Source organism: Camarhynchus parvulus, chromosome 29, assembly GCF_901933205.1.
Source record: "Camarhynchus parvulus chromosome 29, STF_HiC, whole genome shotgun sequence".
NCBI classification, from domain to species: domain Eukaryota; kingdom Metazoa; phylum Chordata; class Aves; order Passeriformes; family Thraupidae; genus Camarhynchus; species Camarhynchus parvulus.
Genome location: NC_044599.1, coordinates 1809531 through 1830512, shown reverse-complemented (window position 1 = coordinate 1830512; position 20982 = coordinate 1809531). Strand labels below are relative to the sequence as shown.

The 20982-nt window shown below is 56.0% G+C and overlaps 3 protein-coding genes across 4 annotated transcripts in view; all 3 read right to left on the bottom strand.

Moving 5' to 3' along the window:
* Positions 1–684, bottom strand: part of GLI1 (GLI family zinc finger 1) — a 28372-nt gene extending 27688 nt beyond the window's left edge. For both annotated transcript variants that reach the window (XM_030967038.1, XM_030967040.1), the window contains exon 1: positions 499–684. The gene's annotated coding sequence lies outside the window, so the exon portion shown is untranslated. The remainder of the gene's footprint in view (positions 1–498) is intronic.
* A 5515-nt stretch (positions 685–6199) lies between these two features.
* LOC115914480 (inhibin beta C chain-like) lies at positions 6200–7857 on the bottom strand. Its single transcript, XM_030967006.1, has 2 exons — positions 7545–7857; positions 6200–6939 (listed from the first exon to the last, which is right to left on the bottom strand). Exons 1-2 carry the CDS (start codon positions 7855–7857, stop codon positions 6200–6202), a joined length of 1053 nt encoding a protein of 350 aa, XP_030822866.1.
* Positions 7858–16549: 8692 nt separating this feature from the next.
* Positions 16550–20034, bottom strand: LOC115914479 (inhibin beta C chain-like). The gene is given in 5 exon segments (XM_030967005.1): positions 16550–16793; positions 17903–18395; positions 19163–19270; positions 19463–19782; positions 19784–20034. Coding segments are annotated over 5 exon segments (1416 nt in total).
* Between the last annotated feature and the right edge of the window lie 948 nt (positions 20035–20982).

Below are 20982 nucleotides of genomic sequence, written 5' to 3'. Positions count from 1 at the left end.
CACTTGGTTGCTGCTCCCAGTTCAACATCCCCAATCCGCGCAGAGCCGGCAGCACCCAGTAACACCCAGTAACACCAGTAACACCCAGTAACACCCAGTAACACCCAGTAACACCCAGTAACACCCAGTAGGACCCGGTAAGACCCAGTCGGACCCAGTAGCACTCAGCAGTCCTCAGAGCCCCCCGATTCCGAGCCAGCCTCTCCTTTCCGCGGCTCCCCCAGTCCCAGCCCACCCACACACACCGAGCCCATCTCTCCCACCCACCGGGAGCGCTCAAAGCGCGGCGGGAGCGTGCGGACGTGGGCGGGAGCACGAGGGGACGTGACGGGGCACGCGTGGGGCTGATCCCCTCTGCCCGCCCCGCGTGGCCGGACCCCCCCACGCCGCTAAAAGTCCCGGTTCCCCCCCGTGGAACCCACGGGACGGTCCGAAAAGGGATCGGCGCCATCCCAGCAGGGAGAATCCCGCGGCCCGGACCCACCCGACGGCTCCTACCTCCGTGGGCTCCGCGTCCCCCGTTCCCCCGGTGGCGTTGGCGGCGGTTCGCTCTGCGAGAGAAGCGGCACATCCAAGGGGGGGACGGCGGCGGCCGGGATGGGGCGGGACGGGACGGGACGGGACGGCGCCCCCCGCACTCCCCCGGCCCGCCCCGGGCGCCCGCAGTGAGTTCCCGGAGCGCCGCGGGGGCGGCGGAGCCCGGCGGGTCCCGCTCCGCCAACTGCGGCGGATCCCGGCGGCGGCGGCGGCGCCGATCGCGCTCGGGACGGAGACCCCGGCCGGGAGCGGCGGCGCCGAAAACCCGGGATGGATCCGGGACACGCACGGGCCCGGTCCCCGCTGGCTCCCGGCCGGCAGAACACCACGCGTGTCCGTGGGGAGAGCGGCGGGTCCCGCTCGTTCTTACCCACGCGTGTCAGTCGGGCGAGCAGCGGATCCCGCTCGCTCACGGCCGACAGAACCCCACGCGTGTCCATGCGGAGAGCAGCGGGTCCCGCTCGTTCTCAGCCACGCGTGTCCGCCCGCACGGCCCCGGGTCCCGCTCGCTCCCGGCCGGCAGAACCCCACGCGTGTCCGTGAGGAGAGCGGAGGATCCTGCACTCTCTCACCCACGCGTGTCCGCCTGCACGGCCCTGAATCCCGCACACGGAGCCCCGCGCGTTGCAGAACACGCGGGCAGAGGTGAGGACACGCGTGGCCGCCCGCACACTCGGGATTCAGGCAGCGGGATCACGCGTGGGGAACCCCTGTGAGCACACAGCTGTGCCCACTCGCGTCAGGGATCATGCGTGAATGTGTAAGCGTGAAAACACGCGTGTGCGAGCGTGGGGGCAACCCACGCAGGGGACACAGCCCAGGTGATCGTGGGGGTGACATCCTCCAGCCCACACACACACGGACACGCGGGGGACACAGGCAGCACCCCACGCACACAGAGGGAGTCCAGGACACACACACGGGGGGCACAGCCCATCCACAGGGGGGTCGCAGATTCCAGCCCACGCACATGCGGTTGCTACAGCTGCTTTACACGCACACACACACAAACACGCAAGGGTGGCAGAGCCCACGAACACGCGGGGAGAACGCCCCACAGTCCACAGACACACACAGCAGGGGAGACAGCGAGGATGCCACGCACACTCAAAGGGGGAAAACCACACACCTGCCGGGTGGCACTGCCACACCCACGTGGAGGGACACAGCCCACGCACACGCGGGGCCACCCTCCCATCCCCTAACCCTATTAGGTTATAAAATAATTTATAATTTACAAAAATGATAAATATTTATATGAAATAAACGTCACCCGTTCTGTTCTGCACATGTGGGAAACGCACAGCCACGCAACAAGGGGGGGGGGAGGGGCGCACCCTGCTGCTCAGGCACGCTTGTGGGACCCCTCCCATGCCCTGACCCTAACCCTGTTAAAAAATAAATTATACTTTATAAAAAATGATAAATATTAATTTGAAATAAACATCGCCTGATCTGTTCTGCACACGCAGGGAACGCACCCGGAGGCTGGGGGTCATACCCTGCAGACCACGTGTGCTCGGGGGACCCTACACATCCCCGGACAGAGACCCTGACCCGGTTATAAAATAATTTATAATTTATAAGAATTAAAAATATTCATTAAAAAAACACATAGCCAGTTCTGCTCTGCACACGCAAATGCGGAGAGGGATGGGGGGCTGACACCCTGCAGCCAACGTGCTGTCAAGGGAACCTCAGTTACAAATGGTGCCAGCTTGGGTCTGGGAGGCATCCTGCATATCACGGATTTTCAGGAGCCAGCCGGGCACTCCAGGCCACAGGCCCCCAAAAATAAACACCGGCCCTTTCCCTCTGAAAGAAAACTCACCAGCCACGGTTCCTGATGGCAGATTGTACGATTCCATTGGCACTATCAAACCAGCCCGAGTTTGTAGTGGTGCCAGCTTAAGTCTGGGAGGCATCCTGCGTATCGCGGATTTTCAGGAGCCAGCCGGCCACTCCAGGCCACAGGCCCCCAAAAATAAACAACGGGCCTTTCCCTGTGAAACAAAAGTCACCAGCCCCGGTTCCTGATGGCAGATTGTAAGGACTCCGTTGGCACTATTAAACCAGCCTGAGTTGGCACTGGTGCCAGCTTGGGTCTGGGAGGCATCCTGCGTATCACGGATTTTCAGGAGCCAGCCGGCCACAGGTCCCCAAAAAAAACACCGGCCCTTTCCCTGGGAAACAAAACTCACCAGGCCCAGTTCCTGATGGCAGATTGTAGGACTCCGTTGGCACTATCAAACCAGCCTGAGCTGGCACGGGTGCCACCTTGGGTCTGGGAGGCATCCTGCGTATCGCGGATTTTCAGGAGCCAGCCGGGCACACTGGGCCAGAGGCCCCCAAACATAAACACCGGCCCTTTCCCTGGGAAATAAAAGTCACCACCCGGTTCCTGATGGCAGACTGTGGGACTCCGTTGGCACTATCAAACCAGCCTGAGTTGGCACTGGTGCCAGCTTGGGTCTGGGAGGCATCCTGCGTATCGCCGATTTTCAGGAGCCAGCCGGGCAAATGTCCCCAAACATAAACACCAGCCCTTTCCCTGGGAAACAAAAGTCACCAGGCCCGGTTCCTGATGGCAGATTGTAGGACTCCGTTGGCACTATCAAACCTGCCTGAGCTGGCACGGGTGCCACCTTGGGTCTGGGAGGCATTACCTTTCACCCCCCCCAGACCACCACACAAAAACCCCCCCTCCCAAAAAAAAAACACCCCCCGATGGCAATGTGGGACTCCGTTGGCGTATCAAAGCAGCGATTTTCAGGAGCCAGTCGAGGCACCTCTGGGCCAGCCAGGCCCCCAAACATAAACACCGGCCCTTTCCCTGGGAAATAAAAGTCACCACCCGGTTCCTGATGGCAGATTGTGGGACTCCGTTGGCACTATCAAACCAGCCTGAGTTGGCACTGGTGCCAGCTTCGGTCTGGGAGGCATCCTGCGTATCACGGATTTTCAGGAGCCAGCCGGCCACAGGTCCCCAAAAGAAACACCGGCCCTTTCCCGGGGAAACAAAAGTCAGCAGCCCCGGTTCCTGATGGCAGATTGCAGGACTCCGTTGGCACTATCAAACCAGCCTGAGCTGGCACGGGTGCCAGCTTGGGTCTGGGAGGCATCCTGCGTATCGCGGATTTTCAGGAGCCAGCCGGCCACTCTGGGCCAGAGACCCCCAAAAATAAACAACGGCCGTTTCCCTCTGAAAGAAAACTCACCAGACCCGGTTCCTGAAGGCAGATTGTGGGACTCCGTTGGCACTATCAAACCAGCCTGAGTTGGCACTGGTGCCAGCTTGGGTCTGGGAGGCATCCTGCGTATCGCGGATTTTCAGGAGCCAGCCGGCCCCTCTGGGCCATAGGCCCCGAAACAAAAACACCGACCCTTTCCCTCCGAAAGAAAACTGACCAGCCCCGATTCCTGATGGCAGATTGCAGGACTCCGTGGCACTATCAAACCAGCCTGTGTTGGCACTGGTGCCAGCTTGGGTGTGGGAGGCATCATGCATATGGCGGATTTTCAGGAGCCAGCCGGTCACAGGTCCCCAAACATATCACCAGCCCTTTCCCTCCGAAAGAAAACTGACCAGCCCCGATTCCTGATGGCAGATTGTAGGACTCTGTTGGCATTATCAAACCAGCCTGTGTTGGCACTGGTGCCAGCTTGGGTCTGGGAGGCATCCTGCGTATCGCGGATTTTCAGGAGCCAGCTGGCCACTCTGGGCCACAGGCCCCCAAACAAAAACACCGGCCCTTTCCCTCCAAAAGAAAACTCACCAGCCCCGGTTCCTGATGGCAGATTGTAGGATTCCATTGGCACTATCAAACCAGCCTGAGTTGGCACTGGTGCCAGCTTGGGTCTGGGAGGCATCCTGCGTATCGCGGATTTTCAGGAGCCAGCCGGGCAAATGTCCCCAAACATAAACACCAGCCCTTTCCCTGGGAAACAAAAGTCACCAGGCCCGGTTCCTGATGGCAGATTGTAGGACTCCGTTGGCATTATCAAACCAGCCTGTGTTGGCACTGGTGCCAGCTTGGGTCTGGGAGGCATCCTGCGTATCACAGATTTTCAGGAGCCAGGTGGCCACAGGTCCCCAAACAAAACACCGGCCCTTTCCCTCTGAAACAAAAGTCAGCAGCCCCGGTTCCTGAAGGCAGATTGTAGGACTCCATTGGCACCATCAAACCAGCCTGAGTTGGCACTGGTGCCACCTTGGGTCTGGGAGGCATCCTGCGTATCACGGATTTTCAGGAGCCAGCCGGCCACAGGTCCCCAAAACAAAACACCGGCCCTTTCCCTCTGAAACAAAAGTCACCAGCCCCGGTTCCTGATGGCAGATTGCAGGACTCCGTTGGCACTATCAAACCAGCCTGAGCTGGCACTGGTGCCACCTTGGGTCTGGGAGGCATCCTGCATATCGCGGATTTTCAGGAGCCAGCTGGCCACAGGCCCTGAAACATGATAACGGCCCTTTCCCTGGGAAACAAAACTCACCAGGCCCGGTTCCTGATGGCAGATTGTAGGACTCCGTTGGCACTATCAAACCAGCCTGAGTTGGCACTGGTGCCAGCTTGGGTCTGGGAAGCATTCCTGCCCATTTGCAGGACCTTGTGAGCATACCAGGATCCTCTCAAGCCCCACCCGTCAGTGCCATGCACCTTCTGTGTCTTCCCAACCCCAGTGCCTTAGGGATCTGGGCCCTTCTGGCCTGTCCCTCACCCCATCCTTGCAGGGGGTGCCAGGAAAAAGCAGCCAGAGCCTGGATCTTGCATTTCCACCCGTTTATTTTGGAAGCTACACCAAAATGTCGTGTAATAAATTAAAACAGAGGCCAAGTGAGGAAGGGGAAAGCAGAGTGGGATCTTTAGCAGAGAGGATGGAGCACCAGGGAATCCCAACAGCTGCAGGAATAGCTGCCAAACCAGTGGCACAAACCAAATCTATACCTTGAGTGTGGTCTTGAAGGTCAAGTTTGGGCCAGACTTCCCCTTGTGGAGGCACCAGAATGGAGGAGGGAGCAGGGAAGGAAAGCACAAACCCAGGGAAAGGGGAAGCACCCAGGGCCTGGAAGCTTGGTCCTCACTGCTCTGTGCCCTTCAGGGATCACGGAACTTTGTCCTGTCACTGCTGGTTTGGGGTTCTTGATGAAGTCACACCCTTCATCCTCCTCTCCCAAGCCTGTTGTTTGTGGCCCATTCTGTGTGTTCCCAAAACCAGGCCTGAAGTGGGTGCAGGAAGGTTTGTTCCAGGAGGGAAACGAGCAGGACTGCCTTGTCCTGGAGATTCCCACGTGGAGGAAGCAGCTCCTAGAGGAAACAGCTCCATTTCTCCATCTGAATTCTGCCCCCAAGGCAGCCATGTCCCAACCCCTCGTGGGACACTGAACGTGAACCAAGTGGGGAATGTGAGCACCAGGAATGTGGGATCAGCTCAGGAACAGTGCAGGAGGGATCTCCAGAGTCATCAACACCCACAGCCCAGCTTTGGGCAGTCTGATGTGGCCTTGGCTCTGTCCCATCTGTCCCCAAAGCCCCCTGCTCCCCCTGACGAGACCCTCACCCTCCCAACCTCTCCAAAGGGCTCACGGAACTCTCCAGCTCCCTCCCCTCCACCAGCAGCACAATCCTGGAGAAAGGGGGGTCCCACCACATCTCCCCCAGCCCTAACTACAGCCACAAGCATCCACAATCATGTCGGGGATGTCAGTCTTGACAATGTTGCTGTTGCGATCAAAGTAGAGCACGGAGAGCGGGCGGCGCCGTGTGGGCACGCAGCAGGAATGCCCCGAGGCTTGGACATTGTTGGCTTTGACCAGGTTGAAGACGGCTGTGTGGAAGGAAGAGGCCATGCCAGGGCTGCCAGCCACGTGCAGAGGGCACTGGCCCACGCAGTAATTGATCTGGTAACCCTCAGGCTTGATGATCCAGTCATTCCAACCGATGTCGCGGAAATCCACGTAGAAATCCTTGCGGCAGCAGAGATTGGAATTCTGGCTGCAGCGGAGGCTGCGCTTGGCCACGCGGTGTCCGGGCTCCCTCACCTTCACTTTGGCCACCAGGAAGGGCTGGTGGGACCAGCTGGCATTGAGCTCGGCCGTAACATTGCTGCCATCCAGTTCCAGCCGCAGGGTCCGGCTGTGCCTGGAGAAGAAGCTCTGGAGCTCCGGTAGGAGGGGGAAGGAGCGCCAGCCGCTGCCCGTCGCGCTCAGCCGCCTCTCCCCCAGCAGCGTGAGGTTGCCCCCTGCCCCAGCCCCGATTTTGGAGGCCAGGAAGATCCTCAGGGTGAGGCTGGAGTGGGGAACTCGCAGGTAGAGCCAGAGCTGAGCCTGCAGGATGCGAAGGTCCTGGTCCTGCGCTTGGCTGAACTGGAATTGCAGCCCCAAACTGGAGGGAGATGTGAGATCTGAGAGGAGAAAGGGATGAGGAGGTGAGCGCTGAGGGATGCTTAGGACTTCCAGCGAGTCAAAACTCCCAGTTTCGTCTGTCCTCCACCCTTCCCTGCACCCCAATCTCCGGCAGAAGGGGTGCAGAGGGGGACCCTGCTCTCACCTGGCCCTTCTTCTCACGGCGTGAGCCTGGAAAGCGCTTCCAGCCCCCCAAATTATTCCTGCAGCTCCCAACTCAAGAGTCCCAGGCACCCTGGGGACCCTCATGTTTCTGGGGGACAAAACAAACGTCCCGACAAGCAGGAGCAGGAGAGGACCCACCTCCCCCTCCCTCCCGGGATGTCACCGATGCACGGCGGGTGCGGGGACTCCCGAGTCACGCACAGCCCGCGGGCCCCCGCGGCCCCGGGGGTCCCCAGGGCACGGACCCCACACCCCGGGGCCCACCGGGCTCCCCCGCTCCCCGTCGAGGACCGCTCAGCCACCGCCTCCGACCACCTTCCCCTCCCGGCATGTCACCACGACTCCCGAGTCACGCACAGCCCGCGCGGGGCTCCGGTTCCCCGGGGGTCCCCAGGACACGGACCCCACACCCCGGGGCTCACCGGGCCCGCGCACCCACCTGTCTCCGCGAAACTGATGATCTCGTAGCTCTGCTCCTCCTCCTCCTCGTCCCCGGTACCACCGGGGTTCCGGCGGGCGCCTCCCGCCTGCAGCCGCCGCAGGGCGCGGGTCACGGCGGCGCGGGGCACGGCGTGGGCGAGCCGCGGGCGATCGCGGAGCCGCAGCTTTTCCAGCAGCTGCTTCTTGGCCACCTCCTCCAGCAGCCACCGCTCCGGGCTCGCCGGGCACGACGGGCACCGGGGCTCGGCCGCCGCCGCCGCCGCGCACAGAACCGCGGCCAGCAGCAGCAGCCACGGGCCCGGCGGAGCCATCCGCGCCCACCGGACGGCACGGGAAGAGCACCGGCAGCGGCACCGACGGGGCGGGACCGTCACCGGCACCCGAGGGAGCGGCACGGACCTCACGGGTCCGGGATGGATGGGACGGGAAGGGCACCGGGAGCAGCGCGCACGGGACGGGAGCGGCACCGGCAGCGGTACCGGCACCGGGAGCGGTGCGGCGGGGCCTGCTTTGGGCACCTGCGGCCGGGGGCGGTGCCGCCGCCCCCCGCCCCCCGCCATTGGCCGCCGCACCTGCCCGTCCCGTCCCAAACTCGGGGATTACCGGGCTAGCACCCCACCCCCGCCTCCCCGCCCGTTCCCGGTGCTCGCCAACCGGCGGGGCACGGCGGGAGGGGTCCCACGGGTCACCGAGCACCGGTGGGTTGGACACGAGTGGGGGTCGTACACGGGGAAGCTCCCACGGGGGTGGGCACACAGCGGGATGGGCAGAGCTGTGGGCGACGGGAAGAAAAACCCCGACCAGCCCCGCAAAGGGCAGTGGGATCCTCCAAAACCTTCAGGGAGGGGGGCTGGGGAAAATGCTGGCCAGCCAGAGGCAGCCGGAGAGATCCCAGCTCGGCTGCCCATCCCTGGATGCCACAGAGCTGCCCCAGCCTGGGCACTGCCCCCTGGGCACCCTCGAGCCACCCTGGCGCTGACAGTCCCGTTATAGGACCCAGCAGGGATCAGGGCACTGTCACATCTCTGGGCTTTTGTCACTCCCAGCAGGTTTTGGGGGTCTGAGCCCACCCCTCGGACCACCTGGTCCATCCTCAGCTCGGGACAGAGCTGGGAAGGACTGGTGAATGTGTGCAGTGTGTTTCCTCCTCCTCACAAAATAAAAAATGGGATTTGTGTGTCCTGAGGGCTCAGCCAGTGTCACATCAAGCTGAAGATGTTTCTGACATCAAGCTGAAGATGTTTCTCAGACTCTTTGGAGCGGGATGTGCTGGCTGAGGCAGGGCAGGGACTGGCAGAAAACCTGACCAAAGTGATGCAAGATGCCACCACGGTGTTGGGGGATTGGCAGAGCCCCCATCTGGAGCAGGGAAGCCAGGGAACTTGAAGCCCTGCCAGGCCAGCGCTCCAGCATGTCCTGTGCCCCCTGCACCAGCTCCAAGGTCTTGACCACACGGAGCCCCTGGGCCTGGGCGAGCCAGAGGTGCCATGTAAACAGAGTCTGGGAAAAAGCACCCACCGGAGCTGATGCAACCCCAGAGCAAGGGGCAAAGGGCTCAGCTGGGTGGCAGCTCCCAGAATAGCCCAGGAATGTCAACAGAGAGGAGCCAGGGGGCACAGGGTGGCCTGGAGAACAGATCCCACAGGGCCTGGGAGCCCTGGGTGCAGGGCAGGGGAGGGATGGGGCACCTCCAGGGCACACGTGCTCACAGGTAAAGGTGCTGCCACATGGAGAGAGACTTCTTGAAGCAGCTGAAGTGACAGGAGCAGGGGTGACACACTGGGTGTGTGTGGCAGCCATCTTGACATCTTCAGTGTCATGCTTTTTATAAGCTACAAGAACATAAAATTTGGTGGGTGATTGGTTGATGATTTATGATCATGGTTTGTATTTTTGTTTGGGTTTTTTTTTGTGGGGGGGTTAGTTCTGGGGTTAATTCTATCTTTGTTTGGGGTTGGTTATGGAGTGATGATGACAGTTGGTTATTGTTTTTGATACCAGGAAATATTAGAGGAAGGTTAATTGAAAGTGTATTGATTACAAATTATTTGGATAATGTAGGGATATATGGTTTAATTATTTGATTTAAAAAAGAAATTTATTCATGGGGTGCTGCCCCATGCAGAGGGATCAGGGCTGATGGCTGCCCAGTGACAGAGGATGGAGTTGGGTGGGATATGGGGGAGCAGTTCCTCACTGCGGGGCTGGTGAGGCACAGGGGGCTCAGAGAAGCTCCCCCATCCCTGAAGTGGTCAAAGCAACGTTGGACAGGGCTTGGAGCAGCCTGGAATGGTGGGAGATCCTTGTCCATGGTAAGGGGTGGAACTGGATGAGCTATAAGGTCCCTTCCAACCCAAACTATTCCAGATTCTGTGATGCACACTCACACATGTTCAAGCCCCCTCTCAGCTATCTGGATACCTGCTCCATGTTGGACAGGCTCCTTGTGCCCCACACGCCCATCCCCAGCTGTGCTGTGTTCCCTCATCCCTGCCAGCTCGCAGAGCCAGGATTGGGGCTGTGGAACACACAGGAAACAGGAGACAAAATGTGGGAAAACAGGAGACAAAGTGTGGAAAAACGGATGAGAACTTTTCAGAACACCCACCCTCCATTCCAGGCTGCAAGCAGGGTCTCCCCACAGGGATTAACCCAGTTGGACCTGCCTGGATCTCTCTGCATGGGACAACACCCCATGAACCGCCAGAGCACCTCCAGCTTGCTAAGAGTATCCCATCCCTGCTGCGCTGTGTTCCTCCATCCCTGCCAGCTCCCAGAACCGGGGCTGGGGCTGTGGAACACAGCAGAAACAAGAGACAAAATGTGGGAAATCAGAAGAGGCACTGTCCAGAACATTCACCCTGGCTGTGAGCTGGGTCTCCCCAAAGGGATTCATCCTACTAAACCTGCCTGGATCCCTGTGCCTGGGGCAGCACCCCATGAATCCCCAGAGCACCTCCAGCTCAGCAAGAGCAGCTGTGCTGTATTCCTCCATCCCTGCCAGCTCCCAGATCCAGGGTTGGGGCTGTGGAACACACAGGAACCAGGAGACACAGCAGAAACAGGAGACCAAATGTGGCAAAAGAGATGAGAAATCTCTCATCTCTCAGATGAACACTCTCCAGAACACCCACCCTGGCTTTGAGCTGGGTCTCTCCAAAGGAATTAATCCTATTGAACCTGCCTGGATCCCTGTGCATGGGGCAGCACCCCATGAACCCCCAAGCACCTCCAGCTCGCTAAGAGCATCCCATCCCCTCCCCTCTCATCTCGTGCTCCCCAGCACGCTCCAGCCCAGGATCTGGGGCAGGGGTGAGCGCGGAGCTCTTGCACCCATTGCATAATTGTGTTGTTGATTAAGCGGTTCCCAGAAAGCAAAGCCCAGGCACTGACCTGACCAAAATACCCCCCAAGGTCCCCCTGGGCCCAGCACCAGGTGCACACATGGCTCCTGGGTTCTCTGACCCCGTGGCCGTTGGGGTGAGCGTGGCACCTGGTGACCTGACCTGGAGGTGACAACGGCCAGGCTGAGCCAGGACCCCCCCAAGAGTTTGTGCAGCAGCACCTGAGCATGGAATCATGGAATTAATCACGGAATTAATAATGGAATTAATCATGGAATCGTGGAATTAATCATGGAATTAATAATGGAATCGTGGAATTAATAATGGAGTTAATAATGGAATTAATCATGGAATAAATCATGGAATAATGGCATTAATAATGGAATTAATCATGGAATTAATCATGGAGTCATGGAATTAATCATAGAATTAATCATGGAATCATGGAATAAATCATGGAATCATGGAATTAATCATGGAATTAATCATGGAATAAATTAGAGAAACCTGCATCATTGAGCCCCACCATTAACCCAGCACAGCCAAGGCCACCACTAAACCACGTCCCCAGATATTTTTGAACATTTCCAGGGATGGTGACCCCACCACTGCCCTGGGCAACCCATTCCAGGCTTGGCCACCCTTTCCATGATGAGATTTTCCTTAATCTCCAATCTAAACCTCTCCTGGCACAGCTTGAGGCCGTTTCCTCTTGCCCTGCTGCTCGTTGCTTGGGGGAAGAGCAGCAGTCCCCACAGGGGTGGCACTGGCTGGGAATGGGCCATGGGACTGGGAATTAAACATTAACTCTTCTCAAGGCAAGGGAAGGGACTGTTAGAAATTCCCACCCCTCCTGGGAGCTGGAGCTGCCCAGGGGGCACTTGGCAAAGTGTGCTTGGACCTTTGCTTCAGGGGCTGTTGGTTCTGGCAAAGGCTCCTTGCAGCACCTCTGTCCCCTCCCGGAGTGGAGACCAAGGGGACATCGTGTCTGTCCCCATCACATCTGGATTGATTCCATGTCCCCATGGCACTGCTGGGCTGGGGGCTGCAGGGTGGGCTCCCCACTGGCCTTACTGGTCCCATCAGGACAATCTCTCCAGTACTGGGTCTCGACCAACCCTTCCAAAGCCTCCTGAGAGATCAGGGGACACCAGCAGAGCAGGAAGTCATGGCAGGGAGGAAGGATCTCTCTGCCCTGGCTGCACCCTCCTCATCCTCCGTGGGAAGGGTCACTTTGGAATTCCTGAGCTGGGGTGAGGAAGGATTAGGGTTAAGATTAAGGTGTCTCTTTCCTTGGGAATGGGACAAACCTCAGCTCAGCATCTCAGGGTTGTTCTGGATGGGGAGAAGGTCTGAGAGCACCTCCTCACTCTTCTGAGCCTCTCCCGACCTGGATCAGCTCTGTCCCAGCCTCTGGGGTGGGCTGTCAACCCTTGGAGGTGGATCCCAGGGCTGAGGTCACCTGGCTGGGGACATGGGGGTCCCCATTCTGTTGGGGAGCGCCTGCTACAGAGTGTGTGCACGTGGCCAAGCACTGTCACCTGCTCCTGGCTCCTCTTGGGAGTGGGACAAACCCCAGCTGAGCATCTCAGGGTTGTGCTGCTTGAGCTGAGGGGTCTGTAGGGCCACAGGACCAGCCAAAGGCTCTCCTGTCCCTTCCCTGTGTCCCCACAGCTGCTGCATCCCAGGAAGCTTGGCACTGGCTCCAGGGAAGCTGTTTGTTCAATAAATATAGACAGTGAAATGAGGAGTTGGAAAAAGAAGGGATAAAACAAACACCAAACCCTCTCTGGGTTTGCGCAAGCGGCCTTGGATCCCAGACGGGATCGATCCCTGAGCCTTCCTCCCTTCCCTGGGACACCTGGACCTGGGGAGATGGGGGCTCTGCTCCAGCATAGAGGATGTGTGACAAACTGCCACATGTTTGTGTCCCTTCCATCCCTTCTCCAATGCCACCAGCCCTCCAGGACATCCCATCCCTGCTCCGTCTCGGGCTGCTCGTGGCTGGTGCCTCGCTGCTCCTGGGGCAGGGACAGGATGTGGAGCTGGATGGGGAGAAGGTCTGAGAGCACCTCCTCACTCTTCTGAGCCTCTCCCGACCTGGATCAGCTCTGTCCCAGCCTCCGGGGTGGGCTGTCAACCCTTGGAGGTGCATCCCAGGGCTGAGGTCACCTGGCTGGGGACGTGGGGGTGTGACCGTGTTCGCAGGGGTCTGAGGAAGAGGGAAGAGACGAGGATCTGACTCCATGTTTCAGAAAGTTTGATTTATTATTTTATTATATATATATATTCATATATATTATATATTAATAATATAATATATCATAATAATATAATATATAGTATACATAACATAATATATAATAATAGCAATATATAATAATATAATAACATAATATTAATAATAATATAATAACATAAGAATAGAATAGAATAATATAATAATATATTGATAATATAATAGTATAATAATATATTAATAATATAATAATATAAAACTATACTAAAAGAATAGAAGAAAGGATTTCATCAGAAGGCTAGCTAAGAATAGAAAAAGAATGGAATGATAACAAAATCTTGTGTCTGACCAAGAGTCCGAGACAGCTGATTGTGATTGGCCATTAATTAGAAACAACCACATGAGACCAATCACAGATGCACCTGTTGCATTCCACAGCAGCAGATAACCATTGTTTACATTTTGTTCCTGAGGCTTCTCAGCTTCTCAGGAAGAAAAATCCTAAGGAAAGGATTTTCCATAAAATGTGTCTGTGACATGGGGGTCCCCATTCTGTTGGGCAGCACCTGCTGCAGGGTGTGTGCACATGGCCAGGCACTGTCACCTGCTCCTGGCTCCTCTTCCTCCTCCTCCACGTGGGACAATGTGCATCCTGCCCTGGCTCCAGCAGAGCTGCTCATTCCTCATCATCCTGGAGTGGGCAGTGGATGCAAAGCTGGGTGGGGAGAAGCTCTGACCCCCTCTCCTCCCTCTCTGAACCTGTCCCCACCTGGATCAGCCACGTCCTGGCCTCTGGGGTTGGTTGTCAGCATGTCCGGGGTGGACCCTAAAGCTGAAATCACCCCCCAGGCATCACCCCAGGACCCCCCATCCCAAATATCCCACCCCACCACCTCCTCCCTGCCGGAATTCAGGAAATCCCTCTGAGCTGTCCTGGATTGCCCAAACCCATGCCAGGGGGCTCAGAGCCCCTGGTACAGAGCCCAAGACACACCTGTGACTTTGATTATGACCCATGGAAAAAATTACCAACCTTATATGAAGATCTGCAAGCCACGAAAGTCTAAGTAGAATAGTAATTAGTTTGTCACAGGGTGAAAAAATAGATTTTTTGGGGTTTTTACAATGGGAGTTCAGGAGGCAAGATGGAGGAATGTGGGCATGTCCTGTCCTTCTTCTCCATCTTCTTCTTTTTAGCCTCCATCTTCTGCTGTGACGTTGGCACTTTTGGATTGGTTTAGAGTAGAAGCTCACTGTCTAACATAGGTGATGGGTATTGGGAAGTAATTGTAAATATTGTACAGGCAGATTTTAGTATAGAAAGAAAACACCACCCTGAAGGTAAGCATAGTGCCTCTCTCTGTCCTGCTGAGCAGACCTCAGCTGGACAAAAGAAAGAATTTTATAGATAAGATACAATAAACAACCTTGAGAACAAGACCAGAAGAGTTCTGACTCTTTCTTCAACCGCCAGGCTGGGAAAAGAGATTTTCTAACGTATCTTGGGGTCACTCTGAGCAGCAAAAGCCTCAAGATCTCCCCTTTTTTCCAGTCCTGGCACAAGGGGGACACGTGGGGAGGGGTGGAGAAACCCGAACCCGGTTACGTAACGGGGCAGAAGTGTCAGAGCTGCCCTTTGTCCCCTGCTCTCACGGCCCTGACATGGCCCACTTTGGTGTCACCACACTGGCAAGGGGCACAGGGCCAGGGATGAGCCCAGGGGATGCTCTGCAGTGGGCGAGATGGGGGATGAGGGGGGTTCTGGGTGCTGAGGCTGCCCCTAAACCCATCCACTCCAAAAGGAAAAAGAATTTCTCAGTTCTGTCCTGATTTGGGACAGGGATGGCCAAGTACAGGTGGTTTTGGTGGAATGGGGGATTTGGTCCAAGCAAGGGAACTGCCTTTCCTGGTGGGGATTACAGACCACTGTGGTGGTGTCCACAGGATGAGGGAAGAGACGAGAATGTTGACTCCATGTTTCGGAAAGGCTGGTTTATTATTTTATGATATACATATTATATTAAAATGTACTAAAAGTATAGAAGAAAGGATTTCATCATTTTCAGAAGGCTGCTTTATTATTTTATGATATATATTATATTAAAACTATACTAAAAGAATAGAGAAATGATTCATCAGAAGGCTTGAAAGTAATGGAAAGGAATGATAATAAAATCTTGTGACTGACCAGAGAGAGACCAAGACAGCTCACTGTGATTGGCCATTAATTAAAAACAACCACATGAGACCAATCACAGATCCACCTGTTGCATTCCACAGCAGCAGATAACCATTGTTTACATTTTGTTCCTGAGGCCTCTCAGCTTCTCAGGAGAAAAGATCCTAAGGAAAGGATTTTTCATAAAATATGTCTGTGATACAAATCCTGAGGAAAGGATTTTTCCTCCTGAGAAGCTGAGATGTCCCAGAAACAAAATGTAAACAATAATTATTGTATATATTTTGGAAAGGAAAGGATTTTTCATAAAACCCTGTCATCCTAAGCAAATGATTTTTCATAAAATATGTCTGTGAGAGACCAGAAAGGATTTTTCATAAGATGTGTCTGTGACAGACCACCTGTGTCCAGGGGGGTCCCTGGATTTGGCTGGGATGAATTTGGGGTTCTGCAGCCCCCTGGGAAAGGCAGCTGAGGGGCAGAGGGCATGAAGGGGGGCTTTGGAAGGGTCCAGTCCCACAGACTGGGTCTGTCCTGTGCCATCCCAGGGCTGCCCGTGCCAGGGAACGACAGGGCACACACGTGCACACACCACTGGGAGTCTTTATTGAACTCCGGCAGCTGGGGTGCCTGGAGAGGGCGACAGTTCCTCCCACAGTGATGGATTTCCCTTTTCTCTCCCTCCTCAGCCTCGTGCCCACCCAGGTGGGGCCATGGCGTGACCCCTGCCCTGTGTCCTTGCCAGCCCAGCAGCCCAAGGTGGACACGGGTGTGTCCTGGGCTGATGTGACAGACAGACAGAGGGACTGTCCTGATCCGGGCTCTGCAGCAGGAGAAGTCCATCAGTCCATCATTCCGTCAGCCCCTCAGTCCATCAGTCCATCAGTCTGTCAGGACTCCATCAATCCATCAGTCCATCCATCCATCAGGAGAAGTCCCTCAGTCCATTAGTCCATCAGTCCCTCAGTCCCTCAGTCCCTCAGTCTGTCAGGAGAAGTCCCTCAGTCCATTAGTCCATCAGTCCCTCAGTCAGTCCCTCAGTCCCTCAGTCCCTCAGTCCCTCAGTCTGTCAGGAGAAGTCCCTCAGTCCATTAGTCCCTCAGTCCATTAGTCCATCAGTCCCTCAGTCCCTCAGTCCCTCAGTCCCTCAGTCCGTCAGTCCATCCAGCCGGGAGGAGCCAGGAAGGGGCAGCCCCGTCCCGTCCTGCCGTGTCCCACCCTCCCAGCCTCTCTGTCCCCGCTCAGGTGCAGCCGCAGGAGTCCACGATCATGTCGGGGATGTCGGTCTTGACGATGTTGCTGTCGCGATCGTAGTAGAGCAGCGAGAGGGGCCGGCGCTGGGTGGGCACGCAGCAGGAATCCACGGCCGCCGCCGCGCTTGCCGCCTTGATGCGGTTGAGGACGGCGGTGTGGAAGGAGGCGGCCAGGCCGGGGATGCCGGCCATGTGCAGCGGGCACAGCCCCGAGCAGTAATTCATGTGGTACCTGAGGCAGAGGAGAAATTTTCCAGGGTAGAAATCCGTTTGGATTTAAGCGAAATGTACATCTTTTGAGTTGAGTCTATGGTTAGAAAACATAGCTATTGAGCTGTGGGAATCTACAAAATTAGAGGGTTTTGGGAAAGCTGCAAAAGGCAGGCCTCAGAGACAGCAGAACTGTGAGCAGAGCTAAGCAGCAGTGTTCACAGGGGTCTTAGGATGAGGGAAGAGATGAGGATCTGACTCCATGCTTCAGAAGGCACGAATTATTATTTTGTGATATATATTACATTAAAACAATACTAAAGGAATAGAAGAAAGGATTTCATCAGAAGACCAGCTAAGAATAGAATAGAAAAGATTGATAACAAAGGCTTGTGGCTTGGACAGAGAGTCTGAGCCAGCTGGGCTGTGATTGGCCATTAATTAAAAACAACTCTATGAGACCAATCACAGATGCACCTGTTGCATTCCACAGCAGCAGATAACCATTGTTTACATTTTGTTCCTGAGGCCTCTCAGCTTCTCAGGAGGAAAAATCCTAAGGAAAGGATTTTTCATAAAAGATGTCTGTGACAAACCTGACCTAAGAATTCTTTCTGATAAAGAAGAACTAGCAGCAAATATCATGCGAAATTCGTAAAAATGAATATGTATGAACCTATTGTGAAATTGTATGTATTTGAGAAAGAGATAAAAAGAGACCTGAAGTCCCCAGAAGTACATATGTCATTTTAAAAGAACGATTCCCACATGTGTCCAGCTGTAATAACCATACCAGCTTTACAACTTTCACAAAAGTTGTGTAGTTTTGATTATCTCCACAAAACTTCACAAAAGTTGTGGCGTTTTGTTTGTCTCCACAAAACACAGGTACCAGCACCATGGTGCCCATCTTGTCCTTTTCACAACCTCTTGTGAAATTGCATGGATATGTATTTGAGAGGGGGATAAAAAGGGACCTGAAGTTCCCAGAAGTATGCATGTCATTTTAAGAGAACGACTCCTGTAATAACCATACCAGCTTTACAACTTTCACAAAAGTTGTGGAGTTTTTTTTATCTCCACAAAACTTCACAAAAGTTGTGGAGTTTTGTTTATCTCCACAAAACATACCCCTCGGGCTGGATGATCCAATCCTCCCAACCGATCTCCTTGAAATCCACGAAGAATTCCCGGCGGCAGCACATCCGCGAGTCGGCGCCGCAATTCACGCCGCGCCGCCGGACGCGGTGGGGAGTCCTGGAACGAGCTTTGGCCACCACGAATGGCCGGTGGGAATCGCCGTGGTGGGATGGGAGAGGGGATTCCCAACCCTCTGGCAGCTCCAGGTGCACTGTGAGCCGTGGGGTGTCCTGGGTGAAGAGGTTCTGCACGGCTGCTCCCACGTCCAGCGTGGTCCAGCCGGGTCCCTGCACCTCCAGCCGGGTCTCGCTGGTCACCGTCAGGTTTGGTCCTGCTGGGTCTGGCTGGAGGAGCCTGATGGTGACAGGATGGGTCCCAAGGGATGTCCAGAACAGGTACAGGGTGGCCTGCTGGACCTCAGTGCTCCTGGCCACCTCCTGGGAGAAGCGGAAATGGAACTGGACCTTGTGGGAAGTGGAGGATCCTGCAGAGAAGCAAGAGGAGAATCAGGAGTGAAGTGAAATCCTGTCCCACCCCTGTTGTGGTGTTGTGAGGGTCCCCAGGACGAGGTGGGAGATGAGAATTGACTCCAAGTTCTCAGAAGGCTAATTATATTATGCTATATTATATTATATTATATTATATTATATTATATTATATTATATTATATTATATTATATTATATTATATTATATTATATTATATTATATTATATTATATTACATTATATTATATTATATTATATTATATTATATTATATTACATTATTAATTACATTACATTACATTACATTACATTATATTATATTATATTATATTATATTATATTATATTATATTATATTATATTATATTATATTATATTATATTATATTATATTATATTATATTATATTATATTATATTATATTATATTATATTATATTATATTATATTATATTATATTATATTATATTATATTATATTATATTATATTATATTATATTATATTATATTATATTATATTATATTATATTATATTATATTATATTATATTATATTATATTATATATAAGGGGAGGGTTCAGCCCAAGTGGGCAACAGGTGACACGACAGAAGCAGCACATCTGCCGCCCGCCCATCTTGGCACCTTTGGGAGGTGTCCCACCTTCCAGCAGCAGCGTCCCCACGTCCTGCTGCACCTCCCACCTCCCTTCCCTCCTTCCCTCCCTCCCCCCGGTGCCCCCTACCCGCAGGACGCGGATCCGCCCTCACCTGGCTCAGCAAAGCTCAGCAGCTCGTACTCCTGCAGCCCCGTCCCGCGGCCGTCCCGGAGCATCCCGGGGGTGGCGGATCCATCCCGGAGCATCCCGGGGGTGGCGGATCCATCCCGGAGAACCCCGGGGGTTGCATCCTGGATCATCCCGGGGGTGTCGGCTCCATCCCGGAGGATCCCGGGGGTGGCGGATCCATCCCGGAGCATCCCGGGGCTGGCATCTCCGTCCCGGGTCATCCCGGGGGTGTCGGCTCCATCCCGGAACATCCCGGGGCTGGCGGATCCATCCCGGAGCACCCCGGGGGTTGCAGCCCCGTCCCGCAGCATCGCACGGAGCGCGGTCAGCAGCGAGCCCCGGGACGGCGGCCGCGGCACGCTGGGTCTGCCCGGTAACCGGAGCTTGGCCAGGATGCTCTGCTTGGCCAGAGCCAGGAGCGCGTCCCGCTGAGCCCCGGGGGCCAGCGAGGCCACCCCGCAAGCCGGGCACCACCCGCCCTTGGCAGCTGCCACCCGCGGGAGGCTCAGGAGAAGGAGAACCACGGTCAGCGACATCCCCGGTGGCGGGAGGTGACAACGGGAGGGACTCCCGGCAGCGTCCGAGAGGCAGAACGGGAGCAGGGAGAGGAGCAGGGGGGTAGAACTGGGCTGAGCCGGGAGCACCGGGCTCGTTCTCTTGACGTGGCCACAAATATTGGCTGATCCTGGGTGAGATAAACGCCCCCGAGCTCCGCCGGAGCCGCCCGGGCAGAGCGGAGCGGCCGCTCCGGTTAAGGTGGAGCGGGGCCGATGGTGCTGCTGCTGCTGCTCGGGGGGGACATCGGGACCACCCCGGTGTCACCTCGGTGTCATCTCGGTGCCATCCCGGTGCCATCTCGGTGCCATCCCGGCGGGCAGAGGCGCGGTGGGGACTCAGGACAGCCCCGTGTCCCTGTGAGTCCCGCAGTGCGGTGTGGGGAGCACAGAGTTGGGGGGTCCCCGAGGGTGGGGGGATCTCTGGAGGTCAGAGAAAGGGGATTTTGGGGGGTCGAGGGGTGGTTGGAGGTGGAGATGGGAGATCCCGACCAATGGAGGATCCCCGAGGGCGGGGGGATCTGTGGAGATCCCTGGGGATGCTCAGAGAAGGGGATTTTGGGGGGTTTGAGGGGGTCTTTGGAGATACCTGGAGATGGGAAATCCCGACTAATGAGGGATCCCCGGGGGTGGGGGGATCTCTGGAGGTCAGGGAAAGGGGATTTTGGGGGGTCGAGGGGTGGTTGGAGGCGGAGAAATCTGAAAATGGGAGATCCCGACCAATGGGGGATACTCAGAGAAAGGGAATTCCGGGTGGATCAGGGTTCTCTGGGGGGTGAGGGACCCTTGGGAATAGGGGATCCATGGGGGGATGAGGGATCCCTGGGAATGAGGGGTCTCCAGAGATGTGGGGTGCCTGGGGATGGAGAATCCCTGGGGAATTTGGGATCCCAGGGATGAAGGATCCTGGGAGCTGTGGGATCCCTGGTGATGTGGGACCCCCGGGGGTAGAGGATCTTGGGAGCTGTGGGATCCCTGGTGTTGTGAGACCTCCAGGGAGATGTGGGACCCCTGGGGAATTTGGGGTCACTGGGGATGTGGGACCCCCGGGGACATGTGGGACCCCCGGGAGCTGTGGGATCCCTGGTGAATTTGGGATCCCTGAGGATGGAGGATCCTGGGAGCTGTGTGGCCCCAGGTGAATTCGGGACCCCCGCGGACGGAGGACCCCCGCCCATGCGGGACCCCCGAGGGGGCGGAGCCGAACTCCCGCCCGCGGGTGGGCGGAGCCACACCTGCTGGGCGGAGC